The sequence below is a fragment of the Podarcis gaigeae genome, assembly GCF_964106915.1.
Source record: "Podarcis gaigeae genome assembly, chromosome: 8".
NCBI lineage: Eukaryota > Metazoa > Chordata > Lepidosauria > Squamata > Lacertidae > Podarcis > Podarcis gaigeae.
Window position 1 is genome coordinate 5,365,372 of NC_139684.1, and position 15,729 is coordinate 5,381,100.

At 46.8% G+C, this 15,729-nt stretch overlaps 1 protein-coding gene and 1 long non-coding RNA gene across 5 annotated transcripts in view; both read right to left on the bottom strand.

Annotated features, from left to right (window-relative positions):
• The window catches only part of ANTXR1 (ANTXR cell adhesion molecule 1), a 268,335-nt gene that overhangs the window by 178,493 nt on the left and 74,113 nt on the right, over window positions 1–15,729 (bottom strand). For all 4 annotated transcript variants that reach the window (XR_014567574.1, XR_014567575.1, XR_014567576.1 and 1 more), the window contains exon 13: window positions 10,037–10,132. Coding sequence is in view for 1 of the 4 variants with exons in the window: in XM_083753288.1 (XP_083609414.1) it covers window positions 10,037–10,132 (96 nt within the window). In the remaining 3 variants the exon portion in view is untranslated. The remainder of the gene's footprint in view (window positions 1–10,036; window positions 10,133–15,729) is intronic.
• Window positions 1–15,729, bottom strand: part of LOC310851268 — a 204,054-nt gene that overhangs the window by 92,909 nt on the left and 95,416 nt on the right. The window lies entirely within an intron of this gene.

Sequence of the window (15,729 nt, forward strand, 5' to 3'; positions counted from 1 at the left end):
AGAGAGCTCAATCTCTCCCTACGTAAGAAGGAGCGAAATAAATCAGGCCACTGGAGCTACAGGAGGTTTAATTCACCAGCACCATACAAATCAATAAGTATAGGTCAGTGGTTCCCAAACTTCTTCTGGAAAACCATAAACTCACCCCAGATGCCCCCTATCCTACAGAAAGCATTGTTCAGAATAGTGGTTTGCACAACCCACTAAGGAAGATAATAGTACAATAAATTTCAAAGCAGTAACAATTAGTCCACATCAATTCAATTAAAACTATTTGGTTTAACTGATTCAACAAAATTGATTAACCTCATCCAGTGATTCCAGCTTTTCAAGTCTAATAGTCTTTTACACCTCCATTGCCCCCGTGCCTCTTGGCCTGCCCCCCCCCCAGGTAATTCCCTTCAAGGCAGTCTCACCCACTTTGGGAACCACTGTACAGATCGACTGCTGGTTTGAGATTTTGTGCAGCCCACTCTCTGGGCCCCTCCTCCTCCTCTCCAAGCCTTTGCCTGCCCACCTGTCTTCTTTGAAGAGCACTCGTAGCCAAGTAAGATTGTCTTCCATGAACACGGTTTTAACAGTGAGCCAATATGTGACTGTGGAGGCCAATTCTGGATACACACGTCCTTCCACAGTGGGGACATAGGTTTCTGGGCGGGAGTTGATCATGGTGAGGGTCTGCCAGCATTTTTCATGCTGAGTTTGAGCGTCTTCAAAGTCCATGACACCTTTGGTAAAGGCTGTTCTCCAATTGGAGCACTTGCAGGCCAGTGTTGGTGTTTATACTACTTTTTATTTTAGATTTGCCTTGAGAGAGTCTTTAAACCTCTTTTGTTGACCGCCAGCATTACACTTTCCATTTTTAAGTTTGGAATAGAGTAGTTGCTTTGGAAGACAATAATCAGGCATCTGAACAGCATGACTAGTCCAACGAAGTTGATGTTGAAGAATCATTGCTTCAACACTGGTGATCTTTGCTTCTTCCAGTACACTGGCATAAGTTCACCTGCCTTCCCAAGTGATATGCAAAATTTTTCAGAGACACTGTTGATGGAATCTTGTGAGGAGTTGGAGATGGTGTTTGTAAGTGGTCCATGTTTCACAAGCATATAGTAAGGTTGGCAGTACAATAGCTTTGTAAATAAGCATTTTAGTTTACCTGCAAATGTCCTGGTCCTCAAACACTCTGCACTTCAATCAGGAGAAAGCTGCACTCACAGAGCTCAGGCGATCAATGTTGGCCCTGTGCCCAGGTAGGAGAAGTGACCGACATTTTCCAATGTTACACCATTGAGTTGGATTTGTGGTGCTGCAGAGGGGCTGTTTGGTGCTTGTTGGTGCAGCACTTTGGTTTTTTGGATGTTGAGCAATGGGCCAAGCTTTTCATAAGCTTCTGCAAATATATTTAGGATGGTTTGGAGGCCATCCTCCGAGTGTGCACACACTATGTTGTCATCAGCATATTGAAGCTCTAGGATGGAAGACCTTACTTTTTGCTTAAAGTATGCCTTCCCTCTCAGGGCCCAATCCACACAAGTGCCTAGAGGGAGAGGCCACTGAAGAGTCTTCAACATGCTCTTCAAGGGAGTATCTGAAAGAGGGTTTTCTCCACCTCCTCTCCTTCTTTCGTAAGAATGCAGCATCATTCGATGAAACCCACCAACAAGAGGTGTATGCAGTGATGGACAAAGAAAGTGCATAGTAAATGGATGGAACTCATGGCCACAATATATCATGTTGGCTTCTAGTTTGGATAGCTGTAGAAGGGGATTAGATAAAATTGATGGTGGAGGAGCATTTACTAGCTGTTGTAGTGGATAGGATATGCTTTAACAGATGGCCTACATGTCAAGAGATGCAAAAATTGTAAAAAGAAACTGTGAAAGGATATTGTTAAGAGAATCTGCTTCTTCATACTGTCTTGTGAATGTGTCAGTCCTGTTTGTGCCTTGCTCAACACTGCTCTGCTTTTAGCCCCTTGTGGAGAGGGGCCAAGGAAAAGCTCTCCCTGACTTCTTAGGGTCTGCGATGTTCCAGCCCTCCTCTTGCAAGGCAGCAGCACTGGAGTCCAAGTCCTGGGACCATGATATGTCTACGCTCTAAATGTTTGCATTTCATTTTCAGCTCCAAGAATGAAAAATGTATACATGGACAGCTTTGTTTAACATGAAACATATACCGCCCTGTGTCCATCCCTGCCACAGAGGGGGACTGAGATTAAAACCAGACATTTTCCTTTCCTTTTTCTGCTTCTTTGTTTCCACTGCTCAATAGTATGAATGGCAAGCACCATGCTATGAGCTGATGGCATAAAGAATGGGAGCAGCAGCACCAGCAGCACCAGCAGCAGCAGCAGCAAAGCACACTGGGTCACGGAGCGAAGCCAAATGCAGTAGGTGTTGCCCCATAATGTCTCGCCCATTTAGCTTCAACAGGCAGAGACGAATTCCATTCACAGAAACAACAAAAAAAGCTAGGCTAAAAACAACGCACCACTTTCGACCCAAAGCATCTAAATCTCATGATGGATACTTCTTCATGCAGCGCATAGTTAACCAATGAAACTCACTGCCACAGGGGGCAGTGATAGCTACTATATTGGATGACTTTAAAAATGGATTAGACAAATTCATGGAGAAGGAGGATATCAGGAACTCCTAGCCGTGATGGCTATGGTCTACCTCCACAATCAGAGGCAGCAACGCTTCTGAATATCAGTTGCAGAAAGCCATGGGATGGGATGGGAGAGGGTTCTTGTGCTCATGTTCTGCTCCCTGGATTCCCACGGGCATCTGGTTGGCCGCTGTGAGAACAGGATGCTGGACTTGATGGGTCCTTGGCTTGATCCAGCAGGAATCTAGCCATTGCTAAGCTTGCAACTCGTTCCAAGGAGGTTTGCAAAAGAAAACTTTCCGCTGGGTTGCCTGGTGCTGTCTCCACTGTGCACATTTTGCTCAAGATTATTGCTCACAACTTTCCTCTTATGTTTCTTCGCTTAAAATAATAATAATCAAGCAATGTTATTTTTTTTGGAAAGCATCCTAATAGGCCAGATAAACAATGCTTGTCATTAGCTCCATGGATGGAAAGGGTGGCTGTCACACCATTCTGAACCTCATTATTTCTTCCACGCTGATGGGAAAATGTGTAAGTTCCACTGTAATTGTTCCTTGGGGGTTACAGCTGAGCATCTGCGTTTCCTCTCCAGCTTCACCCTCAATAATAATCAAACATTCTTCAGTTATTCTTACATTCCTCTTTCCTCCAACATTTCAGATCCTTTGGGTTAATTAAAGTCGAGGGTGAGAACCAATTTTTTCCTAACGGATCCAATATTACTTTTCTCATCGCCAGATATTTCCATGAGAATTATGGCATTTGGAGTCATGCTTTCCCAGAATCATAGATTTGGAAGGGGCTGCCAAGGTTCATCTAGTCCAACCCCCTGCACGGCAGGAATCACGGGTAAAGAATTCCTGGGAGATGGCCATCCAAGCTGTGTTTAAAGACTTCAAATGAAGCAGAACCCACCACCTTCTGAGACAGTCCATTCCACAGTTCTTACCATCAGAAAGTTCTTCCTAAGATTTAGTCAGAATCACAATTCTTGTTATTTGAATCCATTGGTTCTGGTCGTTTCCCCCGGAAGCAGCAAAAAACAAGTTGGCTCCATCTTCCCTGGGACAGCCCTTCGCATATTTGAAGATGGCTATCCTTTCACTTCTTAGTCTTTGGGCTAAACATCCCCATGTCCCTCAACCGATCCTCATAAGGCTTGGTTTCCAGACCCCTGACCCTCTTTGTTGCCTTCCTCTGCACACCTTTCAACTTGTCAATATCCTTCTCAAACTGGACGCGGGACTCCAAATGAGGTCTGACCAAGGCAGAACCTTGTTTAGTCCTTTAGTCGTGTCCGACTCTTCGTGAACCCCTGGACCAGAGAACACCAGGCACTCCTGTCTTCCACTTCCTCCCGCAGTTTGATCAAACTCATGCTGGTAGCTTCGAGAACACTGTCCAACCATCTCATCCTCTGTCGTCCCCTTCTCCTTGTGCCCTCCATCTTTCCCAACATCAGGGTCTTTTCCAGGGAGTCTTCTCTTCTCATGAGGTGGCCAAAGTATTGGAGCCTCAGCTTCAGGATCTGTACTTCCAGTGAGCACTCACGGCTGATTTCCTTCAGTGATCATGGAGCCCAAGAAAGTAAAATCTCTCACTGCCTCCATTTCTTCCCCCTTCTATTTGCCAGGAGGTGATGGGACCAGTGGCCATGATCAGAATAGAGCAGGACTATTATTTCCCTTGATCTTGACACTCTACTTTTTTTGATGCAGCCTAGAATTGCATTGCCCATTTCTGCTGCTGCATCACACTGTTGACTCATGTTAAGCTTGTGATCTACTAAGACCCCTAGATCCTTTTTACACCCCCAACCTGTATTTGTGGATCATGTTAGTCCTGTCTCAGTGCAGAGCCTTACATTTATCCCTTTTGAAATTTCATCACATTACTTTGTTCCCACCATGTCCTTGTCTTGTCTGGAGTGTGCAAATGATGTCCCCTTGGTTGGTCATTGTGAGGACAGGATGCTGGACTAGATGGGCCACTGGCCTGATCCAGGAAGCTCTTCTTATGTTTTTTGGGACTCCCCAGTACAAGTTGTGTCCCTGGCAGGGTTGCAGGTTGCTCACTCCTGCTCTTTTGCAATTCTGCTGCCAGCTAACAACAGAAAAGCAGAACCTCAGGAGTTCAGTTAAAGGGAACTCTGGTCTGCACATGCTGGAGAACAATGAGGTTGAAATGGGGAGGCATTGGAATGTGCCACTAGGACACTCCATGCTGCAGACCAACATCCCAAAACAATGAGCCAAGTTGCAAGAGCCACAACTAAGTGATGGTGCCCTACAGGCTAATGGGAAGCGGCTTTCTTCCACTACCACCCTCACCTAGCTGCTAGGTATGAGAACAATATCCAGAGAGTGTGTGCTGAGCTGGAAGCAACCTGGAAACAGGAGACACAGAGTGTGATGGCCTGGGAATCCGATTCAGAGGCTGAACCGGAGGAATCCCAGCCTGCACAGGAGTCCCCGCCTCCAGGGCCGGCTGAACTGGGGCAGGGCCTTGGATCTGAAGCGCCTGCACCTGTGCCAGATCCTCAGGAGCAGGCACCAGGTGATTCCACTCTGGCTCCAGAGGTGATTAAGGACACAGTGCCTACAGGTGCACCTCTCCCGGCCCTGCCAGAGGAAGGAGAGTCTCCCCCTGGGTCCAGTAACTCCACAGCCTCTCCTGAACTGCAGAGGCTCGGGGCAGAGAGGCGGAGGGAACTGGTTTCTCCCAGGAGGAGTGCTCGCCTTAAGGCCAGGAGAGCAGGATCTCCTGGGGGCCGGGGCCGCCCCTGGCCTCAGAGAAGATAAAGGTCAGTCAGCCCGGTCCCAGGTTGTGGGAGCAACGTCGTTGAGTACCTGCTCCTGCCCGGACCCAGACCTGACCCTCCAGTGTTCCTGTCCCCGCCCGGCTTCCTGCTTCGGACCTCGCCCCGCACCTTGTGGACTGTTTCCAGGCTAGTGACCCAGGACCGGACTTTGACTACGCCAACGGTAACCTTCCCCCCGGGACCAGCACACAGAGACATGCTTAATCTGTGCAGGGTCCAAAGCTGTGACTCATAGTGAGGCAATATCTGTTGGGGTGCTAATGCTGTGAGCCCCTTCTTCCTATGCTCATCTTCTGTAGATGTGTAAATAAAACCATATAGCATAAAGACACCGCAGTTTCCGTTGACCTTCATTCCAAGGAAAAAAGCTAAAGGTAAAGGACCCCTGACAGTTAAGTCCAGTTGCGAATGACTCTGGGGTTGCAGTGCTCATCTTGCTTTACAGGCCGAGGGAGCCGGCGTTTGTCCGCTTCTGCAGACAGTTTTTCTGGGTCATGTGGCCAGCATGACTAAGCCGCTTCTGGCGAACCAGAGCAGCGCACGGAAACGCCCTTTACCTTCCTGCCAGAGCAGTACCTATTTATCTACTGGCACTTTGACGTGCTTTCGAACTGCTAGGTTGGCAGGAGCAGGGACCGAGCAACGGGAGCTCACCCCATCACGGGGATTCAAACTGCCGACCTTCTGATCGGCAAGCCCTAGGCTCAGTGGTTTAGGCCACAGCGCCACCAAACCCTGAATAAGCACCTGGAACCACTGAGGTCTCTCACTGCTCAGAGATTGGGATGCCACGTAAGAATACTTTAATTGTTCCCTACATTTAAAAAGAAGAGAAACCGCTGCCAAGTAGAAAAGTAGGATTGTAAGGAGTGCAATGAATTAGGCTAGAAGCTCCCTTCCTGACGTGCTAAAAACAGCATCCCCCTCCCCACCCTCTTGAAGTTTGAAGAGGCACAGGCCAAACTGCCAGCTCAGGAGTCTAACCTCTCATTCTGTTGCATGTCCGGATAGGGCCCCTGCCTCTCATTGCTCCACCTGCGTATGACACCTGCTGAAATGAAAGATGGAGGAGATTCCTGCCTGAGCCAGAACACACACACACTAAAATCTCACTTACTGTCTAACTGACCTCGGTTTGACATCACCACATTTACTGTAAATTGGAGTGATGAGCCCAATCTTTCATCCTTTCTTCGACAGAACACACTGGAGAATCATCAACAATGATGCATTTGGAAACTATGTTTATCGATGGGTGTTTGCCAGGAAGACCATTTGGTCCAGAAAAATCCATGGCGCTCCTCCACTGAAGTCGGTGAATTTAATTATCCCCAGCCCCCAAATGACGCTGGCCATTTATCTCGCCTGGAGCACAGCTGGGTGGGAACGGTTTCCATTTAAATTAAAACACATGCTTTACTCAAACACACTTATCAGGAGGGCAACCTGTTCTGGGACCCACTTTCTAAGGGTGGATACACACAGGGTATCAGTATCTGCGCTAAAACGAAAAAACAAGAAATCAGACATTCTGCACCCAGTTCTCCGGATTCTTTGCCCAGAAAACTTTCCCTGTCCCACTTCCTGCATAAAACTGAGCAAAAAATTGTGATTTATTCTATTTTATTATTAAATAACATTTATGTTTTGTGTGATTCAGGATGTAATCCTGTGCAAAGTTACCTAGAATTAAGTCTCACTGAATTCAGCGGGACTTACTTCTGAGTACAAGTCATAGGGTTGTGCTGTCACTCTGCTTTTCATAGAACTGTAGAATTTGAAGGGACCCAAAGGATCATTGAGTCTGACCCCCGGAAATGCAGGAATCACGTCTTTTGCAAAGAGTTGTGCTGGGCACAGAAGCAACTTGCTCCCTGGCCCCAAACATCAGAAGCAGCCGATTCTTCTGCCCCTCCATCTTCATGCATATTGTGAAGGTTACATCTCTCTCTCTCTCTCTCTCTCTCTCTCTCTCGTGGTTTGAATACTCAAAAGCATTATAGAAACACATTGGGAAGAATTTAACACTAAGTTGATCAAGAATTTAACATTAAGTTGATCATTCTGTCAGCTAGGGTCGCTGTATTTCAAAAATGCAAGATCTCATAATACGCAACAAAACCCGACACCGGATTTTCCCGGACACAGTTTCCAAAGGCCCAGACGTATGGCAACCCTAGTAAGCACAAGCATTCCAGCTTGGCACACAAAATCTCCCCATTGCTGTTCTGGGGGTGCACCTGACCCCCTCCCAAGTAAATTGGGAAGGGGGGAGGGAGGAAAGTCCCATTGCACAAGCAGAAGGCTTTGTACAGTTTCCATTGACGGGACTTCTGAGGTGAATCCCACTCATTATTTGTTATCAACAACAATATAATTACCACCAACGTTTCTTTATTATTTATTGTATCATGTTTGTATTCCCCCCCTTCCTCCAAGGATATCAAGGTGATAGTACTTAGCCCCCCTCCCCATTTTCTCCTCACACCCCTGTAAGGTCAGTTAGGCTGAGAGGGAATGACCGGCCATCAGGTCATCTGGTGAGTGGCCGAGGAAGGATTTGAACCTGGGCAGTGGCGTAGCGTGGGTTGTCAGCACCCGGGGCAAAGCAAGTAATTTGCGCCCCCCAACCCGTGAGCCAGGTAGGGGCAGAGAGCTGCGAGTGCGAGTGCCCCCCCAGATGTTGCGCCCGGTGAGGCTGGCCCCCCCTGCACCCCCCACGCTACGCCACTGAACCTAGGTCATAACCCTAAGCACTGTACCACCCTGGCTCATCATCACAGGCATTGCCCAGCACTTTCATGCCTCCTGTTCTAATCATGAGGTCTAGAAACATGCATAAAAATCTGCATCCCAAACCAAGTGCCACATTTTGTGCCTTTTTCTATGCTCCTAAGGAACTGCACACTGGGATGCGGGTGGCGCTGTGGGTTAAACCACAGAGCCTAGGACTTGCCGATCAGAAGGTTGGCAGTTCAAATCCCCACAACGGGGTGAGCTCCTGTTGTTCGGTCCCTGCTCCTGCCAACCTAGCAGTTCGAAAGCACGTCAAAGTGCAAGTAGATAAATAGGTACCTCTCCAGCGGGAAGGTAAACGGCATTTCCATGCGCTGCTCTGGTTCGCCAGAAGTGGCTTAGTCATGCTGGCCACATGCTGGACGCCGGCTCCCTTGGCCAGTAAAGCAAGATGAGCACCGCAACCCGAGTCGTTCATGACTGGACATAATGGTCAGGGGTCCCCTTACCTTTTAAGGAACTGCACAGCAAACAGATTTCTGGAGAAGTGCAACAATTTACTAAACAGTAACTCACCATGGTGTCTGCCCAGATACCACTCCAAGTCCAACTTGGTGCCCTTCAGAAGTTTTAGACAACTGCCAGCTGTGCTTGTTGTGGCTAATGGCACTTATTTTTAAATAATCCGGAAGGCCCCAGGTTGGGGACACCTGCCCTAGGCCTTCTGCAGATACCTCAGTCTTGGGTCCTTGGCTGCTGCCTGCCTGTGCATCGTGGCCCACACTCATTAGGGCATTAATCTGACAGGCATGCCAAAATGGAGGCACACCACAGCTCCTAAGATTAATTTGAAAGCGGGATCACTTCTGACACAGTACGCAAACACAATTTCGTTGCCGTTGTTCCATTGCTGCTTCTGGCCCAAAACACCCTTCCAAATTTCAACCCCCTGCCACACACACACACCATGAGTGGCTAACACCCCTTCAAAATACCTTCAACTCTCCAAGGGAGACTGCAACTCCCTTGCTACAACAGCTCCCCTCCCTGGCTGCCTGGCTGTTTCTGGGCAAAATTCAAAATGCTGGTTATGGCCTATGAAGCCCAACATGGCTTAGATTCATGTATTTTATCTGTGTTGTTTTAATTCATGTAAGCCACCTTGAATCCCAGTCTGGGGGAAAGGCAGGATATAATTTTTATTTAAATTTCTATAAAATTATTTTTAAAACCCCAATAAAATCAAGGAAAAATTACAACGTAGAATCTAAAACATACCATTTGTTTTCCCCAAAACAGGTTAAAATTCTCATTAGCTTTCCAAGCATCTGGGTAGGCTTCTCTAAACAAAAATGTTTTTAGTAGGAGCCAGAAATAATACAGTGCTTGATCTCAATAGGCAGGGAGTTCCAAAGTTTAGGTACTGCCAAACGAAACGATTGCGTTCTTACAAATGCAGAATCGGTATTACCGTATGTGGCACCTGTAATAGTGCCAATTCCGATCAAAAAGCTCGAAAAGGTACAGCTCAGATGCAGGCTGGCCGCCCCACCTGCTGAGAGCCCAGGAATGTGCCCAGGCCCAAGTAGCAGTGGGGCTGGAAAACAGCTTCTGGGGCTGAGCCCTGCTTCATATTGTGCCCCAGATGTAGAGATCGAGTTCCAGCTTTGACCTCCCAGGACACAAACTGGGGCACCTGAGATGGGAGGAAAGCAAGATCCCTGGTTCCGTACAAAACACTTGGCAGAGCAGATGCAGGTTTCTGGTGTGAGCTATTTCCTTGCTACTTGAATCACTGGCCTGTCCGCACGGAGGAGCTGCTAAAGAGGGAAGAGATCCCAGTGTGGGCAGGAGGAAACTTACCACGGTGCAGCAGAGCGGCCAGAACCACCACAGCAGAGCCAGTGCCAGCAAAAGGAACAGGATCAGCAGAGCAATGGCCAGGATCGTACCATCAGACTGCAGAGGAGAAGGCAGAAGAGAGCAAGATCAGTGTGGGGACAGAGGACAGGGAGATTATGGATGGCGGCCCGGGACCTGGGAGACCTGAGTTCGAATCCCCAATGGGTGACTTTGGCTGAGTCACTGCCTCTCAGCCTAACCTACACCACAGAGTTGTTGTGGGGATGAAATGAGCTGGGGGAAAACCACCTGTGCCACCTTGAGCTCCTTGGAGAAAAAGTTGGGTTAGAAATGCAATAAATAAACCAATCCCCGTTGCACCACAAAGCTTAATTAAGGGAATCACCCACCCCCAAACCTACATCCATCACAAGGTTGTTGTGAAGGTAAAGGTGTAGAAGAAACCACCTGTAGCGATTTGAGTTTTTGGGAGGGAGGCTGGATAAAATAATAAAAGCAACAAAGGCTACTGCAAGTAGAAAGTAGAAGCCCCTCTCACCACTCTCATGGACACCCCCGCTTCACAGATATGCAGGTGTTTAGCCTGTAAAAAAGGCCAAAAGGAGATATGAAAGCCATCTTCAAACAGCTGGTGGGCTTCTGCATGGAAGACGGAGCAAGCTTGTTCTCTGCTGCTTCAGAGGGGAGGACCCGAACCAACCGATTCAAATTACAAGGAGATTCCATCTACCTGAGAAAATGGTGCAATTTGCTTTCTTGCAAGTTTTAAAACAGAAGTTGGATGGCCATCTGTCAGGGATTTTTTGCTGTGATTCCTGTACTCTGGGGGTTGGACTAGATGAGTCTTGGGGTCCCTTCCATCTCTACAATTCTATGATTATATGAAAAATTGAGTGCTTTGCAACTCCAGGATGCAGCACTGATCTGGTCTGAGCATCAGAAGACAGAGAAATGCATGGAACTCTGAGCTAGAGAGAGGTTGAGGCTCTGCCATAACAAATTGAACTTTCCCTTCATTTATCAGCCTAAGAAATCAGGGGCCCCAGACACTTTATTTGCTAAATATCAGCTGCATTCCAACAATGCTCTATGTTATGGTTAGGACCTGAGGATCATGAACCAGTGCTGTGCTCATGCACTCTCTCCTCCTGTTACACATGGTCAAACCATAGTTTGTTGTTACACCTTTTTCAGCAAAGCAGGGCTTGATCAAACCAGAGTGTGCACCTTCAAATCAGAACTGCAAAACAGCCTTCAAATCAGCCCTCCTTCTGGGAATGATCGGAGAGGAGATTAAGAAAGAAGATTATATAATGTTTCAATATGCAACTGTATCTGCCAGGATTCTGTTAGCACAAAATTGGAAAACCCCAAATACCCTGACCGTTAAAGATTGGCAGCTTTTGGTTGGTTTGGGTGTTCTGTTTTGGTTGGTGTTTTCTTTTCTTTCTTTCTTTCTTTCTTTCTTTCTTTCTTTCTTTCTTTCTTTCTTTCTTTTTTGGTATGTGTTGGCTATTTTTCTTTTTCTTTCTTTGCTGTTGTTTGGTTATAGAAAATGAATAAAAAGAAGTTTAAAAAAAAAACAAATCAGAACTGCAAAACAGGATCACAAACCCTGGCTTGAGAACTTGGTTTGCAATTGCAAACGGCACTTTGCTCAAACTGGGACGTAAACTGTTCAGGTGTGCTGATGCAGAGTTTGTTCCATCTCCAAATCATGGTGTGTGAGTTCATCTGAAGGCAGACCCCATTTCTGGAGTGCCTCACCCCTGCTGTTTCTCAAAGTTAGGAAAATGCTCTTCGAATGAATTATATCACGTTGCTTCCAAATTTAATCTCAAGTATAGACTATTCGCTTCCAGAGACCAGCTAATATTTCTGAGCCATTCCTCACTGGTGTCATCAGGCTTTTGGGATAAGCAAGCACAGACAAAATTAGGTTTGGCCAGAGTTCAGCTCAGCGGCTTTGGTTTTAAAGAGCCAGACAGTTAAAATAACAAAAGTGGGGGGTGGGGGTGGAAGAATGGCCACATAGAGAGGCTGCTTCTGACCTAAGGTAGCAATCAAGGGCTTTGCTGATCCTGGCGTGTTGAGGAGGTGGGGGTTTCGGTGTAGGTTCAGACATGTACACATGTTGATAGTTCAGCACTTGAGGACTGGCCAGCAAACACACCAGGCTCTTGAGACAGAGCACCAATCTATCTAGCTCAGCAGCAGAGACCGGCTACAGTTCTCCAGAGCCTTGGGCAGAAAGGCCTCTGCTAAAGCTGGAAACTGGGAACTTTTGTGTGCTGAGTGTGTTTTCTGCCACCGCACATGTAGTCACACATTGACAAGCATTGCGTTGGAGGCAGTGTAAGAAACCCTGAGCTGTTCCTCCTCTTTTTCTCAGGAGTTGATACCTTTAAAGATACTACAGCACCAGGAAGTCCTCTGAGTCTTGGCGATTCTGCATCTGAAGCATTTCATGTGACTTTGGGCTATCCCAGAGGTATTTAAGTTCTACCTGTGGTGCTCGATCTGTGGTAGCACCTTCACACATGCAAGGAATCACTCTTCACTTGAGACTGCAGTCAGTGGACGGTGGACATGCATGCATGCATGCATGAATGAATGAATGGAGAAAGCTGAGTCAGGCGATTCCTCCCTCCCAGTACATCTTCAGTTAGTGCTTAGGAAGATTACACCACCACCTGAATCCCTGGAGAGTCTGGAAAATGCTAATGTAGAAAGTCTAGCAGTCTGACCGGGGATAAAGCAGCTTCCCATGTTCATCCAGGCATGAGACATTCTGCCATGCAAAGAATGTTCTCTTCCCTGACCCAGGGCCCCTCCCCAAGATTTTAGATGTATTGTTTATCCGTTCAGTTCCTTGCAAGATTCTCCACCCCCAGAATCAGAGATCAAGAGTCTAGCTTCTCTGTCTGTGCAGTCCTTGACTAGAAAAAGCAGGATGTGCTGCGTTGCAGCTTAATAAAATAAAAACGTAGGACCTTCTAATCTGTTACCTGGTCTGAACCCTAAAGCTCTATTCCGCTGGAACTGACAGGTCTTGCTCAAGAAGAATCAGGCAAGAGTAACCTTTTAGATTCCTTGGAAATATCAGTAAGCATGTGCACAGGCGGTGTGATCCAGTGGTAGACATAGGTTGCGTTTGCACATAATGCTAAACCAAGGTTTGCTCCTTCAAGAGTTGCCTCTCCAATGAGCAAACAAACCATAAAGCAGTTTTTGTCAATCTGGTTGGGTACACAATTCCCATCAGACCCAGCATCATAGGGGCACATGGGATGGGGCTGGTGAGAATCCACTAAAACCTGATTTATTTCTCCACATCATGCCTAATTTAACCAACGTCTGTCATGTCACCTCTTCCTTGCCTTTTCTCTCTCAACGAAAAAGTCCCAAACGCTGTGTCCTTTCCTCATGGGGGAGGTGCTCCACCCCCCTGATCAGGTTTTTAAAAAATACTTTTGCTTTAAATTTCAATAAACCCCTGCGAAGATGACTTGGCAAAGGAAAAGATAATAAACTTCTTAACTAAACAGATGAAGCAAAGGCTTTTGCCAGCTAAAAGTGCCTGATTCTGGGGTTGTCTCCTTTAAACAGTTTTGGGAGGAAAGAAGCTTGCTGGGTTTTTATCAGTGCTGGATAAGGACCACTCTGGCCCTTCTTCAGCTCATTTGGCCAGCAAACACCTGCCAAGATCTCTCTCCTATCTCGCTCAATCTACTTTTCTCTAGGCTAAACACATGCAATGCCTTAAGCCTTTTCTTCTAGGTTGTTTATCATCCTTGTAGATCTCCTGGGCATTCCCTCACAGCTTATCAACACTCCCCTTGAACTCTGTTGCTCAAAAGTGAATATGCAGGAGAGAATCCAGGTGAGAATGGCTGGCCCCATCTCTGCCCAGGTATTTTCAAGAGCATCTTGACCCTTAAGCAGAGGAGACGTAAAGCCTGAGCAGCTTTCAGTTCTCAGATGAGAATGTAGCCCAGGGAAGGAGGCCAGAGGGCTCCACAATTGTTTTCAATTAAATGCAGAATGGGCTCAAATGCAGCAAACAGCAGTAGGAAACCTTTACTTCAGCTTTGAAAAGATCTTGCTCATTAATAAATGTCTAAAGTCTTGTTGCTGTAAAATAAATATCAAAGAACATTTTCTATTGATTTTTTTTAAAAAAAACCACGGCTGCTATTTTTAGACTTTTGGAACCGTCAGAAACAACCCTACTGCGATACTGTACCACATCTGCTCATGTCTGCAAGGCATAGCATGTTGCCAGATGTTTTAAAGCAGCCTTCCCCAACCTGGTGCTCTCCAGATGTTTTGGCTGAGGCTGATGAAAGCTGCAGCAGAAAATAACTGGAAGGTATCAGGTTGGGGGAGGCTAAGTTAACATTACGCAGCTTGATGGTTTTGGAATTACTCTAAACCAGTGATGGCCAAACTTGGCCCTCCAGCTGTTTTGGGACTACAACTCCCATCACCCCTAGCTAACAGAACCAGTGGTCAAGGATGATGGGAACTGTAGTCCTAAAACAGCTGGAGGGCCAAGTTTGGCCATCACTGCTCTAAATCATGAACTCTTCACTCAGGGAAAACTTTACGAAGGTTAAACAGGACTAGAGTGAGCAACAGTCGCAACTTTCCAAATGTTGCCTGCACAAACATGGCAGACAACCTGATCGTGTTCTTATCTTTTTTAAAAAAGAAGGTACGTTTGCATGTGTTTAGATGGCAGGTTTTCAGCCCATTTAAAGAAGGCTGGATTAATTAATCGCCTGCTGTAGTGCACTAATCAATTACATTTGGGGTAAGGATACAGTCTGGAGGCAACCTTGCCGAAACTAAGGAGGCCTGGCTCCGGTTACTGCCCAGGAAGAACGTGTAACTTATTTCTTTTATTAAAGTACGTTTGTTAGATAACTTAGAATTTAACAAACAAAAAGCTAACATTAAGGAAAGGACAAGGGACGCGGGTGGCACTGTGAGTTAAACCACAGAGCCTAGGACTTGCCGATCAGAAGGTCGGCAGTTCAAATCCCTGCGATGGGGTGAGGTCCCATTACTTGGTCCCAGCTCCTGCCAACCTACCAGTTCGAAAGCACATCAAAGTGCAGGTAGATAAATAGGTACCACTCTGGTGGGAAGGTAAACGGCGTTTCCGTGTGCTGCTCTGGTTCGCCAGAAGTGGCTTAGTCATACTGGCCACAGCTGTATGCCGGCTCCCTCGGCCAATAAAGCGAGATGAGCACCGCAACCCCAGAGTCGGCCACGACTGGACCTAATGGTCAGGGGTCCCTTTACCTTTAAGGAAAGGACACCTGAAGACTTCAGAGGCTGCCACGATACCCTGAGGGTACAGCACACGAAACTGGCCTAGAAATTATTCTTCAGACAAATGTTTGCTGAAGCAGAGCCCTTTGGACTTTGGCCAAAGAATTTAAAGCAACATTTCCCAAGATGGCGCTCTTCAGAAGCTGCTGTCCTTCAGCTATGCTTGCTGGGGCCGATGGGAGTTGTAGTCCCAAACATGTGGAAGGAACCATATTGCAGGATTGGGGCAGAAATCTGTTTGCAATTGAATGTGAAGCCACCTCATTGGCCCTTCCCCAAGCCAAGAGGGGAACCAAAACATAACTATCATTTTTGTCTGGACCTTTTAAGAAAGATTAGAAAAAGATCAAAAA